At 41.5% G+C, this 13,910-nt stretch overlaps 2 protein-coding genes across 2 annotated transcripts in view; one reads left to right on the plus strand and one right to left on the minus strand.

Moving 5' to 3' along the window:
* The window catches only part of LOC115225760 (cleavage and polyadenylation specificity factor subunit 4), a 25,457-nt gene extending 25,092 nt beyond the window's left edge, over window positions 1-365 (plus strand). The window contains exon 8 of the mRNA XM_029796704.2: window positions 1-365. This exon is cut by the window's left edge and continues 204 nt beyond it. The gene's annotated coding sequence lies outside the window, so the exon portion shown is untranslated.
* Window positions 366-1,647: 1,282 nt separating this feature from the next.
* Window positions 1,648-11,459, minus strand: LOC115225843 (40S ribosomal protein SA). The gene is made up of 6 exons (XM_029796829.2): window positions 11,324-11,459; window positions 8,235-8,403; window positions 5,547-5,752; window positions 3,982-4,140; window positions 2,915-3,043; window positions 1,648-2,072 (listed from the first exon to the last, which is right to left on the minus strand). The coding sequence occupies exons 2-6, from the start codon at window positions 8,365-8,367 to the stop codon at window positions 1,707-1,709; spliced, it is 993 nt and encodes a 330-aa protein (XP_029652689.1). The 5' UTR covers window positions 8,368-8,403; window positions 11,324-11,459; the 3' UTR covers window positions 1,648-1,706.
* Window positions 11,460-13,910: the final 2,451 nt, after the last annotated feature.

Genomic DNA, 13,910 nt, shown 5'->3' on the forward strand with positions numbered 1-13,910 from the left:
ATATATGTTGTATGTGTGTGTGTATATATATATTTATATATGTATGTACACGCGTGTATAGCATTTGGAATTGGTTATGCCTGTATATTTCTAAGAATGAGAAAAAACATTATTCATGAATGAATTTTGCTGGAACTGGTCATCGTCACACAAGAGAAGTGCGATGTTTGATTCTATAGGAAGTATTTTTGTAATTTCAATGCACTCTGGACCTTTGGTCTTTGATCTACAATAATGAATTTTGACCACTTACACACACACTCCTACATGTATGTGTATATATACATATATGTAATGTATATACATGTATATTCATGCATGTGTATATATATGTACACATGCATGTATAGATATATATACACGTACTCACAAGTATATATACACACACATACACTCCTACATATAGATACGTGTGTATATATACATACACACAACAGTGTATATTCACATGTACATACGTGTATATATATACATACATACATGTACACACAAGTATATATGCACATACACATACTCCTACATAGATACGTGTATATATAAATATATAGAATGTGTACATGCATGTACATACATGTGTATATTCACATGCATGTACATACGTTTATATATATACATACATGTACTCCTACATAGATACGTGTATATACAGATATGTAATATATACACATGCATGTACATAGAGATATATGTATATGTGTGTGTGTATATATATACACACATACACTCCTACATATAGAAACGTGTATATATAATATATACACATGCAGACATACTCACAAATGCATACATATATATACACACACACAAAGGCTTTGTTGGGGAACGGATACCACATCCCCAGTCTTCATTCTTTGTACAGTTCAAAACTGTATTTTCTATCTCCTCCAAACCCCACCTCCTCACCCATTGCCTTCATTCTCTCCCTCCCATCCACTGAACATTTTTCCATTGGCCTCCTTCTCTCCGTTCCATCTCATGTCTATCAGTCTCCATCCCCTCCATCCATGCCCTCTTCACCTTCATATCCCACCCTTAATCGTTCCTTTCCATGTTTCAATAAAAAATTTGTTTAAAAAAAAAAAAAAGATTATTATAATCAATATTTTTCTTGTTTTATACCCAGGCAACATTTCTAGGTACTGCTTACATGATATAAACGATTCTAAGATTATAGTTTCGACCCCTGGGCCAGGCAACACGCTCTGTCTGAGGAAAACATTTCATTAGTCACTTAGATCGACCTCAGTGCGTAACTGGTACTTAATTTATTGACCCCAAAAGGATGAAAGGCAAGATCGACCTAGGCTGAATTTGAACTCAGAACGTAACGGTAGACAAAATACCGCTAAGGTTGAATGCGTATTAAGGTCCAGTTGAGAAATTAAGAATCAAAGGAAAAAGCACCATCCAATCGTGGCCGTTGTCAGCCTTGTCTGGCACATAAAAAGCACTCACGGAGTGGTTGGCATTAGGAAGGGCATCCAGCTGCAGAAACACTGCCAGATCAGACTGGAGAGCCAGGTGCAGCTTTCTGGCTTCCCAGACCCCAGTTGAACCCATGCTAGCATGGAGAACGGATGCTAAACGGTTATAAGCAAAAAAAAAGAGGCAGAGGGTCAAACAATAATTAATTAAACAACAAAAAGGTTTGTTTGAATACTTTGTTTTTTTATTGTGGTACATTAGGGGTCCGTTTCAGCAGACACTTAACTCCAGTTATCAGCAGACCCACCCCATTGTTGGCTCACGGTGGCAGGTTGTGTAGCCGCTGGAGTGGTGGTCGCTGCCGGTGCTGTGGCAGCAGCAGCAGCAGCCGCAGCCGCAGCGGGGACAGCAGGAGCAGCGGTGGCAGCAGGGACCGACCAGCTGGTATCAGCTGCATCCCAATCTTCAGTTGCAGTGGCCCCGTAAGCTTGGATTGGTACGGCAGAGGCACTGGGTACGGTCTCACGAGCCCAGTCAGTAACATCGGGTGGTGCTACACTTCCAAGGTCACCACCAGCCGGCCAAGCCTCGGTGCTTTCCTCTTTGGCAGCGGCCTTCTCCAAAGCAGCCTGTTCTTCCTTCTCAGCCTGTGAAAACAAACAATTATCAATTAGTTATACTTCAGAGATGCACAGACTTCATTTGCCACAACACCCTCCAAGCTAATCATATTTTGGTTCTGGACCAACCCTTTGACCCCTTAGCAGTTAATACTGTATTTATTTTGAGGTGTTTCTCTCAATCAATTTTAAATATAACAAAGAATTTAGTGAAATAACTTAATTATCATTCAGCTAGTGTTAGGAACATAAATTGTGACTAAGGTTTGGTGGAAGATTTTAATTCAAAACTTATGAAAACAAAACATTTGTACTAAAGAACCAGAGCCGGTTTCAGCCGGGTTGGTAATAAAAGGGTTAAACCAGCCATATCCAACCCTAAATAAGCATTACATTTTAAGAGCAGCATAAATGTCTTGTTTTCATAAGTTCTGAATTAAAATCTTCCACCAAACTTTAGTCACAATTTATGTTCCTGACACTAAGCGAATGATAACTAAGTTAATTTACTAAATTCTTTGTTATAGTTAAAGTAATTGAAAGAAAATCTGCAGTTAAACCATTAGCACTCAGATTAATCTATCAAGTGTAATGCTTACTTCACATCGTTTTAAATTAATAATGAATTAACCTGTATCTCTGATATTTCAATGATGTGATTGGTTATTTAATACATCTATTTAGGCAAGTTCAGACACAAAATATGCTAGTTCCTGTAGTGTATGTCAAAGAATAATTTTTACTATTTTACGTCTGATTCCCTCATAAACATGGTAAGAATAAAAATGGAAATATTCCCAACAGAACATCTATGCAACCTACAATGCCTTCCCATATGTAAATAAAACAAAAACATAATTTTTACTTACTTCCTCTGGGTCTCTGTAGAAATACAAATCAACCATGACGTCCCAAGGATGTTCACGGCTGATGTTACCCCTCAGGCGGAGAACTTCACGAGCCAACAACCACCACATTAGACCAATGGAATGGATTGACTGCAAGAAAATAAGAAAAAAGTTTTTAAAGATAAAAATATTTCGACAATCAACAGAGTGGATACTGAAGCAGACACAAATGAACAAACACCTTCCGACTCAAATATATTTTCAAAGACTCGGTGGCTGTGCAGTAAAAAGCTTGCTTCTTCCCAACCACATGGTACTAGGCTCAGTCCCACTGTGTGGTACCTTGGGCAAGTGTCTTCTACTATAGCCTCAGGTCGACCAAAGCCTTGTGAGTGGATTTGGTAGACGGAAACTGAAAGAAGCATGTATATGTAGGCACAGGAGTGGCCGTGCAGTAAGAAGCTTCCTTTTCAACCACATGGTTCTGGGTTCAATCCCACTGAGAGGCACCTTGGGCAAGTATCTCTTGTGGCCTCAGGCCAACCAAACCCCTTGAGTGTATTTGGTAGATGGAAATTAAAAGAAGCTCGTGTGTGTGTGTGGCGGTCTTTGCCCCCCTCCCCCACCACTCAACCGGTGGTGGTGTGTTTACATCCCCGTAACGTAGCAGTTCAGCAAGAGACCAGTACCAGGCTTTTAAAAAAACAATCCCTCGGTGCCGGTGGCACGTAAAAAGCACCATCTGACCGTGGCCATTTGCCAGCCCCTGTGCCGGTGGCACGTAAAAAGCACCCAGTACACTCTCAGAGTGGTTGGCGTTAGGAAGGGCATCCAGCCGTAGAAACATTGCCAGATCAGACTGGAACCTGGTGCAGCCTCCTGGCTCCCCAGACCCCAGCTGAACCGTCCAACCCATGCTAGCATGGAAAATGGACGCTAAACGATGATGATGATGATGATGAATCCCTGGGTTCACTTTGCTTGGGCAAAACCCTTCGAGGTGGTACCCCTGCATGGGCACATTAAAATATTGACAAATAAGTGATCAAAGAATCAACTGAAGAGAAAGGGGGAAAAAAAGGGGTTACCTTGTTGTTGCATGGGATGGCAATGTCGATGTACTTGAGTGGGGAGTCTGTGTTGCAGAGGGCAATGACGGGGATGTTTACGTAAGATGCTTCATTGACAGGTTGGTGGTCGGTCCTGGGGTCCGTGACAACCAAAAGACGGGGCTCACGGAAAGCTTTCTGTGGAAGAGAACAAACAAGAAAACAACAATTATAGGATCTGCAAAACCATGCTCGTTTAATAATCTAATTATTTTCAAAATTAATTGAAACAATGATTACTTCAGTAGAATCATTCTTTGCAGAGGTTTAAGGCCAGGGGTTCTCTCGAACAGGGCTCATTTGGGGGATCCACAATAGTATTTTAACCCTTTAGTATTTAAACTGGCCATATCCGGCCAAAATAGTTAATCTGTTTTATGTTCAAACTGATCAGAACCAGGCTCTCACACCTACCCTACAATGTTATTCTATATTAAGTAATTACACCATCAAGATCTTGAAGATATGAGATAATGCATGATTAATTCAAATCAATGGGAATCAATAAGCATTATGTTTGATAGAATAATCTGAACACTAAAGGGTTAAGGGACCCTGAAAAAGTGTTGCTTTCACACTAGGCTGAAAACATGCATATACACCCCGCCTCTCTCTCCCTATATATATATATATATATATATATAAATATATATATATATATATATACAGCAATGTTTTGATATACGAGTAAATTTGTTCCTGGAGACCCCTCGTAAAGCAGAGCAATAACTTCCCTTAGTGCCAATGTTATAATTTGTAAATGATTCCCAGAAAAATATTTTACCAATAAAATTTATAATACTCATAAATAAATGGCAATAAAACAGACAGAAGAATGTAAAGAATATTTTATGTAAAGTAAAAGGAATGCCAAGATCATTTATAATAAAAACTATATTTATAAACTATTGGGGTTACACACAGAAGCACTTGTTATGGCTGTAGAAACTCCTGCACTTCGTTCTTAATTTGAATTGTGCTTGAAAAATTGAACTCATAAACCCAGATTCTCGTAAAGTGAGGTATTATTCTGTGTGTTTATATATGTATATATATAAATATTCCACACACAAGTAAGCACATAGATGCAAAACATAGCAGAGATAACAGTACTCAATACCAAAGGTAGAGTAATATACTATTTATTGAAACTGGAAAAAATGTTCACAAAGTGCCGTTGAGTTTCATGATCATTCATCGCAACACACAAACAAAGGACCACTTTCCATTTACCAAATCCACTCACAAGGCTACAAAATGGCATCAGGCCCAGACTAAATACATAATAGCAGAGCAGTGGTGCCCAGTAAAAAGCACCCAGCCCACTCTGTGAGGTAGTTGGCATTAGGAAGGGCATCCAACTGTAGAAACCAGGCCAAAAAGGACTGTGGAACCTGGCGTGGCCCTCCAGTCAAACAGTCCAATCCATGCCAGCACGGGAAAAGGACATTCAATGATGATGGTGTTGAGACACGGACAGACACACACACACACATTCCAGTCTAACAAGGTGAACCCAGAAGTGGAACAGGACAGCGACTTACCTGAATCTGATTGGTGAAAGCACCAGGTGTGAAGCGACCAGCAATAGGTGTAGCACCGGTTGCCGAAGCAAACTTCAGAACGGCCCTTTGTCCATAGGGACGTGCAGAGATGACACAGACATCAGCCGGGTTCTCGATGGCAGCGATGGCACGGGCGGCCAACAGGAGTTTCTCCCAGGTCTTGCGTAGGTTGATGATGTATGTACCTAAGAAAACATTATTACAAGACATCAGCACAAATACAATAAAGAGGAATTCAATACCCGGTGCTCTCTACTCCAACCACATCAGCCTTAACCCCTTTGATACTAACCCTTGTTTTCATTAAAATATACCACCAAACCTTAGTCACAATTTATGATCCTAACAGTAGCTGAATGATAAGTTATGTTCCTAAATTCTTCGTTAAACACCTTCTCCTTCACTTACGACCAAGTTCCGTTCCAACTGACAGGATGTATGTCAGACTTATATCTTCAATCAAACGCAACTGATGCTTAAAAGTGACTGAGTGAGAGACAATGGCAGGCAGCGGGATGCCTGGGTCTGATGGAGGCCAGATGCTGCCATTCTTGTCATATGCACAGCTGTCCAACGTCCGAAAATGTATTATTTACTTATTTTTTGGGGTCATAAGTCACATAGATCTTAGGTCAAGGAGAAGGTGCATTTATAACTGAAACAAACACAGGGGGATCTAAACAGAAACCTGGTGACAAAAGGGGCCACTTCAGCCCTATACCCAGAGTTCGATATAACTCAACAAAACCCAAACAAACACTCGGCTGTTTCCAGGACAACTCAACAATTCTCTTCGGATATCTTCACGACAGCTCCCATGACCTCTGTGTGTGTCCCTGTTCTGTTTTTAAACATTTATGTGTTGTGAAATATAGATAGACACGAAATTATGCCAGCAAAAAGCCTTGCATATTTGTTCTTACATGCTTCATGTATACTCTTTTACTTGTTTCAGTCATTTGACTGCGGCCATGCTGCAGCACCGCCTTTAGTCGAGCAAATCAACCCTGGGACTTATTCTTTGTAAGCCCAGTACTTATTCTATCGGTCTCTTTTGCCGAACCACGAAGTGACGGGGACAACACACCAGCATCGGTTGTCAAGCGATGCTAAGGGGACAAACACAGATACACAAACATATATATATGTACGACAGGCTTCTTTCAGTTTCCGTCTACCAAATCCACTCACAAGGCATTGGTCGGCCCGGGGCTATAGCAGAAGACACTTGCCCAAGGTGCCATGCAGTGGAACTGAACCCGGACCCATGTGGTTGGTTAGCAAGCTACTTACCACACAGCCACTCCTGTATATATATATGTATCTGAAATCTGAGAATTCCCAAGCAGGAAACAGAATCGAAAATGCATACATAAAAACAAGAGGCACACACACAGGGGTCACAAAGATATCCGAAGGGAATTGTCGAGTGATATCGAAGGATTGCCTATCACTGGTTAAATGTCATAGCAACACAGATCACCTGATCGTCATCAAATCAAGCAATCAATGAAACTGGTGTCAGCTAATATTTTACTGTAGCATTGATTTCGACCAGCAACTGCTAAAGGAGAACTGAAGCCGGAGATACACAATGCATTGAAATTGACCATCAAAGATGCTGTTAGTTGGAAGAGGGATTTTAGAAATAATTACACCTAATTTATAAGGGGCTAAGCAAAAGACATAGCAGCATGGAAGAAGGGGGACAGGGGATAAAAAACCGTTTTATCTCATATGGACATACTCTTCAGTCATTTGACTGCGGCCATGCTGGAGCACCGCAACACCGGGATTTATTCTTTGTAAGCCCAGTACTTATTCTACCGGTCTCTTTTGCTGAACCGCTAAGTGACGGGGACGTAAACTCACCAGCATTGGTTGTCAAGCAATGCTAGGGGGACAAACACATACATATATACGACGGGCTTCTTTCAGTTTCCGTCTACCAAATCCACTCACAAGGCTTTGGTCAGCCCGAGGGTATAGTAGAAGATACTTGCCCAAGGTGCCACGCAGTGGAACTGAACCCGGAACCATGTGGTTGGTAAACAAGCTACTTACCACACAGCCACTCCTGCGTCGAAAGAAATATTTTCATGCTGTCTTGGAGTAATCATACATTATCTTGTAGCTTTGAAAATCTGGTGAGGTAACTTAAATTTTTAGAATGGCATTGTAGGATAGGTGTGAAAGGCCAGACCTGGTCACTACGTAAAATGGGCAGAATAAAATTAAGGGCTTAAACACTTGCATGAAGAAGGGACTTCTCTAAAGAGCTGCCATTCGGTTCTGTAAAATGTGTCAGGCTTCTTAAAATCTACCAAATTCACAGCTCAAAGGGATAGCAGGGCACACTTGCCCAAGGGGCCAAGCAATGGGACTGAACCCAAGATCTCATGGTTGGGAAGCAAGCTTCTTAACTACATGGCCATGAATGTCTATGGTTTGTTTTTGGAAACACAAACAAGATAAACAGCGCTCAGTCCAAAGTCTCCCTTGACCAGAAATGGCCTGAACTCTTTGTATCAACACCACCCTGTACATAACTCCCTGTCCCCCTACATGGCCTTGCTTTTTGCTTCTTGAGCCAAAAAATTAACTTAACTTAAAAAGGGTCTGGGGATACAAACAGGAAGAAAAAAAGGAGAGGGGCATAGAACGTACCTTCTGATTTCCTTTTGTAGATATATTGTTCCATTTGGAAGTCAACATTGTTCGCTCCAAGATGAGTTGAGCAAGCCAAAAACTTCATCACGTCATCCTCCTTCATGGAAAGGACATCCAAACCTCCGGACATCTTGATCGGTCACTTGGGGAGTTACGGTAAGCAACACTGAAACAAGAGACAAAAAAAAAATGGTGAGGATGGTAACAAGAAAGGACCTACAAGTGTTGGGACTCCCAAAGGGTGCTTTATACCACCAGAGGGACCGGTCTTAAAACTTATGCTGAGGAGCAAGGGGTCTTTTCCTGAGAAAATCAAGGCGCCGGACTCCCTAAGTGCGCTTTAGTGTGGCAACGCCACGAGTGCTTTACATCACCAGAGGGACCGGTTTGTAACACCTCTGCTGTGGAGCAAGGGGTCTTTTCCTGAGAGCATCAAGGCACCAGGCATCTCGGCCATTTACCATCACACCTGAAAGGTTCAGCGCCTTGAGGTCCCTCTTCAGTACCTGATCTCACACCTTCCACATCCAGGTGTTCCGGCTACACTCATATACACATGTACGTGCATACAGATAAGAGCAGAGTAAACACCTGTAAACATGATACGATAAAGTATTTCCTGTGGACCCATAGTGGTCGAGGATCTACACGTGTAACCTTTACCAACGGGGCTCCTGACAACCATAGCATGGTGACACGTGGCTACCCTTACTCTCACAGCACTTGATTTGGAGCTTCATAACTGCTAATTGCAATCAGTTTGGGAAGTCAACTCACAACCACACAGAAACCAGATTGGATTATGGAAATATACATTAAGCTCTAAACAGTGGCCGCCATATCAGGACACAGAAGATAACTCTCACACCATCCGAACGTGGCCGATGCCAGTACCGTCATTACTGGCTTCTGTGCCGGTGGCACATAAAAAGCACCATCCGAATGTGGCCGATGTCAGACTCGTGTGGCACATAAAAAGCACCCACTACACTCTCAGAGTGGTTGGCATTAGGAAGGGCTGCCAGCTGTAGAAACATTGCCAGATCAGACTGGAACCAGGTGCAGCCTCCTGGCTTCCCAGACCCCGGTCGAACCGTCCAACCCATGCCAGCATGGAAAACGGACGTTAAACGATGACGATACTCTGATCATATGGTCCTGGATTCAATACCTGGTGGTGTGTTGTCTTTGAGCAACACTTTATTTCACGATGCCCCAGTCCACTCAGCTGGCAAAATTATGAGTTGTACCTGTATTTCAAAGGTACCAGTCGTGTCACATTCTGTACCACCCTGAATCTCGTTAAGAGTATAGATTGCTTAACCCTAGACCAGCACTAACACAACGAATTCTTGCCAGACGCACAAGAAATTTCAAAACTAAAATCATGCAATAATTACTGAGGGAAATTCTGCTTAAAGCACCCCTATAACTCCCCAACCTTTTTGGAATCTTGAGAAAAAGTTTCGGAGTTTGCCTTTCTACAAGACAGGAATTCATACGATTACTCAAAAAAAAAAAAAGCTTTTTGTTCTTGATTTACGGCCCCTTTGGCTGTTATTTTTAGCACATCTCACGATCACCTCATACCCCCCCCCCCCAACACATGCTGCCAAAAACTCGAACCGTCCGTAATTAAAACCGTGATTTAAAAAGAAAACAAATTCGAAAAGATAAAAATAATTTCACAGTCGTGTCAATTTCCGTGTGGAGAATACAAAATCCAACAAATTTTCTGAGAATTCCCAAAACTAAAAAAAATTATGAGGAATTATATGTCTCTGCGCAGGGCAAAATTCCTCCAACAATTCTCAATTCTTTCAACATCTCTGCAAAATTTACCTGAAATGGCCACAAAAATAGGGAATGCGACAATAATATAAAAAATTCAGTTTTTTTGCACCCCCATGAATAATAAATAACTTGATAGATATTCCAAAACTCAGTTTAAGTTTTACCATCACATTTAATGCGAAAAATTAAATTCTGAAACTTATGGAAAATAAATTTTGGCATTGAAGCTAAACACCATTTATAATTAGGGTTTAATTTTCATCTTCAACCCTAATTAACAATATTTCTATCAAAGATTTTACACACTTTTCTTGCAGATTAATTATTAATAGAGAAGCAGAGATCAGTTGTAATTATTTAATTATGAAATTAAAATAACGATCAGATTTTTTTTTCCACACATTAACTTATGGGTACTACTTAAGAAAAGTGGTCCCGGTGCACGCATCCGCGCTAGCTAGACGTGACTAGTCGATCCCACTACATAGCAAAATAGATAAAACACAAAAAACACAAAGTAAGGATCGACTAGTCACGACTAGCTAGCGCGAGTATGCGAGTGCGCGCACCGGGTCCACTCCTCTTAAATAGTACCAACTTGTGGTGTTGGATTCGATTAACTAAAATAGAGAAATCTCTACCGCAGCCGGCTTCTCAGCCCCCAAAAATCCTAGATGGACCTTCGGAGACCATATGGGACCTATTGAGAACAACTGTCCTAAAGGGTATTCGTAGATTTCATTAAAGAATCTTCCTTTGATAGCTATTCAGAGGTGGGGGTCACTTCTGTAATTAGGGCTTAACCGGCGATCGCTACTCAACTTCGCGAATGTTTCCGCATAACTTCTTGAAAAATGGATATCTTCAAATGAAATATTCTACAAATACGCTACAGACGGTATAGATTCTGATTAAACCGGAATTTATAATGTTAAAAGGGGGAGACGAGAGTTTTTGGTAAGTTCTCTTGTGTTGGTTGGGTTTTCTGTCATAAAATTTCCAACATATTCCTTTCAGATGCTGTAGATTACCATTATGTCGGTATTTAATATATAAAAAACAGAAAATTTGCTGAAAATCCGACCCAAACCCTTGACCCACGTCCCACAAATACGACACGTGGTGCCGACACCATTCACATCGAAGTCGATATATTTACACCCAAAAATCAATCATTATTGGTACGAATATTGAGAATTAAGACATGAAGGGTCGATATTAATATAAAATTGAGAGAAATAATTGAGTTTGGAGATGAGTAAATTGCAAAAAGGTGAAGAGAGGAAGATTACCGTGTCTAGCGCCAAATGGAGTCGGATGGGGAAAGGAAGTCGCGGAGGAGAGGATTGTGGGTAATGGCTGGAATAGGCCGGAAGTGAGTGAAACATGGCTTTTATCTGATGAGAGGAGAATTTATTTGAAATTGACGTTTTTTTTAGCTTTTTGTTATTAAATTAAAGATTATGATACTTCGTTAATTGAAATAAAATGTACGTTACAAAAAAAAAAAAAAAACTCTGTGTGTGTGTGTGTGTGTTGAGGCGCAATGGCCTAGTGGTTAGAGCAGCGGACTTGCGGTCGTAGGATCGCGGTTTCGATTCCCAGACGGGGCGTTGTGAGTGTTTATTGAGTCAAATCACCTAAAGTTCTGCATGGTTCCGGCAGGGGGTGGTGGCGATCCCTGCTGTATTCTTTCGCCGCAATTTTCTCTCACTCTTTCTTCTGTTGGCCTGCTCGCGGCGTCATTTGAAGGCTAAAACAATGCGAAGCGCATTGTGACCAGCGATGTGTAACAACATCTGATAACCTGGTCTGTCACGGTGATATATATATATCAGACCAGGCTATCAGATGTTACAGGAATGGCTCTGTGGTCCTGGGTTCAATCCTAATGCGTGGCACCTTGGGCAATTTTATTTTACTCTAGCCTCAGACCAACCAAAGTGAGTAGACTTAGTAGATGGAAACTGAAAGTTTGTTTGTGTATAAATAAATATATGTAATGTGTGTGCTTGCCCTCCCTCCCCTCCTGCCGCTTGACAACCGATGTACCAAACTCTAAAGAATAAGAACTGGGCTCGATTCGTAAATACATAAAATATGTGTGTGTGTGTGTTCAGCATTTAACATGGGTTGGACCGTTTGACAGGAACTGGCAAGGATACGGGCTGCACCAGGTGCCACAGTCTGTTTTGACTTAGTTTCTATGTCTGGATGCCCCTCCAAATGCCAACTACTTTTCAGAGTGTACCAAGGTGCCTTTTGTGTAGCATCAAGACCCATACCAATGTTCTTTGTGTGGCAGCTTGCTTTTAGGATCTCAATTCTCTTGTGGTATATATATATGTGTATGTGTGTATTTGTATATGCATAATATATAAATATATATATATGTATATATATGTATATGAATAGGAGGAGAGTCTGCCAAATGTTGAGGAACCAGCTACTTGGATTGACAGTTCCTTGTTAGATAAAGCAATTAAGGATACAAAGACGGGGAAAGCCCCTGGCCCATCAGGAATCACCACTGAGAAGCTTTAAATATCTGGCAATGGGGCTTATGGTCTAGTCAACTGTATTGTAAATCAGGTGGATCATGATGGAGTCATACCCAATGACTGGTATAGCAGCACCATTGTCAACTGCTACAAAGGTATAGGTGATGCCTTTGAAGTAATTACAAAGGTATCAAATTGTTGGATCGGGTGATCAAAGTGATGGAGAGGGTCATAGCCCAACTAATTAGGGAGAGAGTTAGCCTAGATGAGATGCAGTTTGGTTTTGTGCCAGGGAGAAACACCACTGATGCTATATTTCCGGTAAGGCAGCTGCAGGAGAAATACCTAGCCAAAGCCAAACCTCTGTTCTTGGTCTTTGTAGAGTTGGAGAATGCCTTTAACAGAGTCCCCTGATCCCTTATCTGGTGATCAGTGAGGAAACTAGGGATAGACGAGTGGTTGGTGATAGCTGTATAAGCAATGTTCAGGGATGCTACCAGTAAGTTAAGGGTTGGCAATGAGAACAGGGAAGAATTCAGGGAACAAGTTGGGGTTCACCAAGGATCAGTGCTCAGCCCCCTCTTGTTCATCATAGTCTTCCAGGCAATAACAGAGGAATTAATGATAGGCTGCCCCTAGGAGCATGTTGATGGCTTTCTTCTTATAGCTGAATCACTACCAGAACTAGAGAAGTTCCAGGTATGGAAGCAAGGTCTAGAATTGAAGGGCCTTAGAGTTAACCTAGCAAAAACCAAAATCTTAGTAAGTAGGAAGGCAGACAAATCACAAGTCCCTTCAGTAGGTGGCCCTGCTCAATCTGTAGAAAAGGTGTAGGCAGAAATTCCATAAGATGTAGCTGGTGTAAGCTTTGGACACATAAGAGGTGCAGTAATATCAGAGGAAGGTTAACAGGGAAACTAGCTTTTGCATGTGGAAGTTGCACAGGTACAAGAAACATTAAAAATGTGCAGAAAACAGACTCCATCAACTGCCGATGGAGCAAGCTAGAGGTAGATAGTTTCTGGTATCTAGGAGACCAAGTTAGTAGTGGAGGTGGACGCTCCAAGAGCACAGATATAAGAATAAGATTAGGATGGGCAAAGTTCAGAAAGCTCCTACCCCTGCTGGCAACAAAGGGCCTCTCCCTCAGTGAAATGCAGATTGTATGATGCCTGTGCACAAACAGCTATGCTACATGGCAGTGAAATACGGCTTGTGACAGCCGAGGAATTGCTCACAAAGCAGTGAGCTGGCAAAATCGTTAGTAAGCTGGGCAAAATGCTTTGTGGTATTTCGTCTGCCACTACGTTCTGAGGTCGACTTTGCCTTTCATCCTTTTCACAGTCGATTAAATAAGTACCAGTTACGTACTCGGGTT

This window comes from Octopus sinensis, linkage group LG28, assembly GCF_006345805.1.
Source record: "Octopus sinensis linkage group LG28, ASM634580v1, whole genome shotgun sequence".
In the NCBI taxonomy this organism is placed as follows: domain Eukaryota; kingdom Metazoa; phylum Mollusca; class Cephalopoda; order Octopoda; family Octopodidae; genus Octopus; species Octopus sinensis.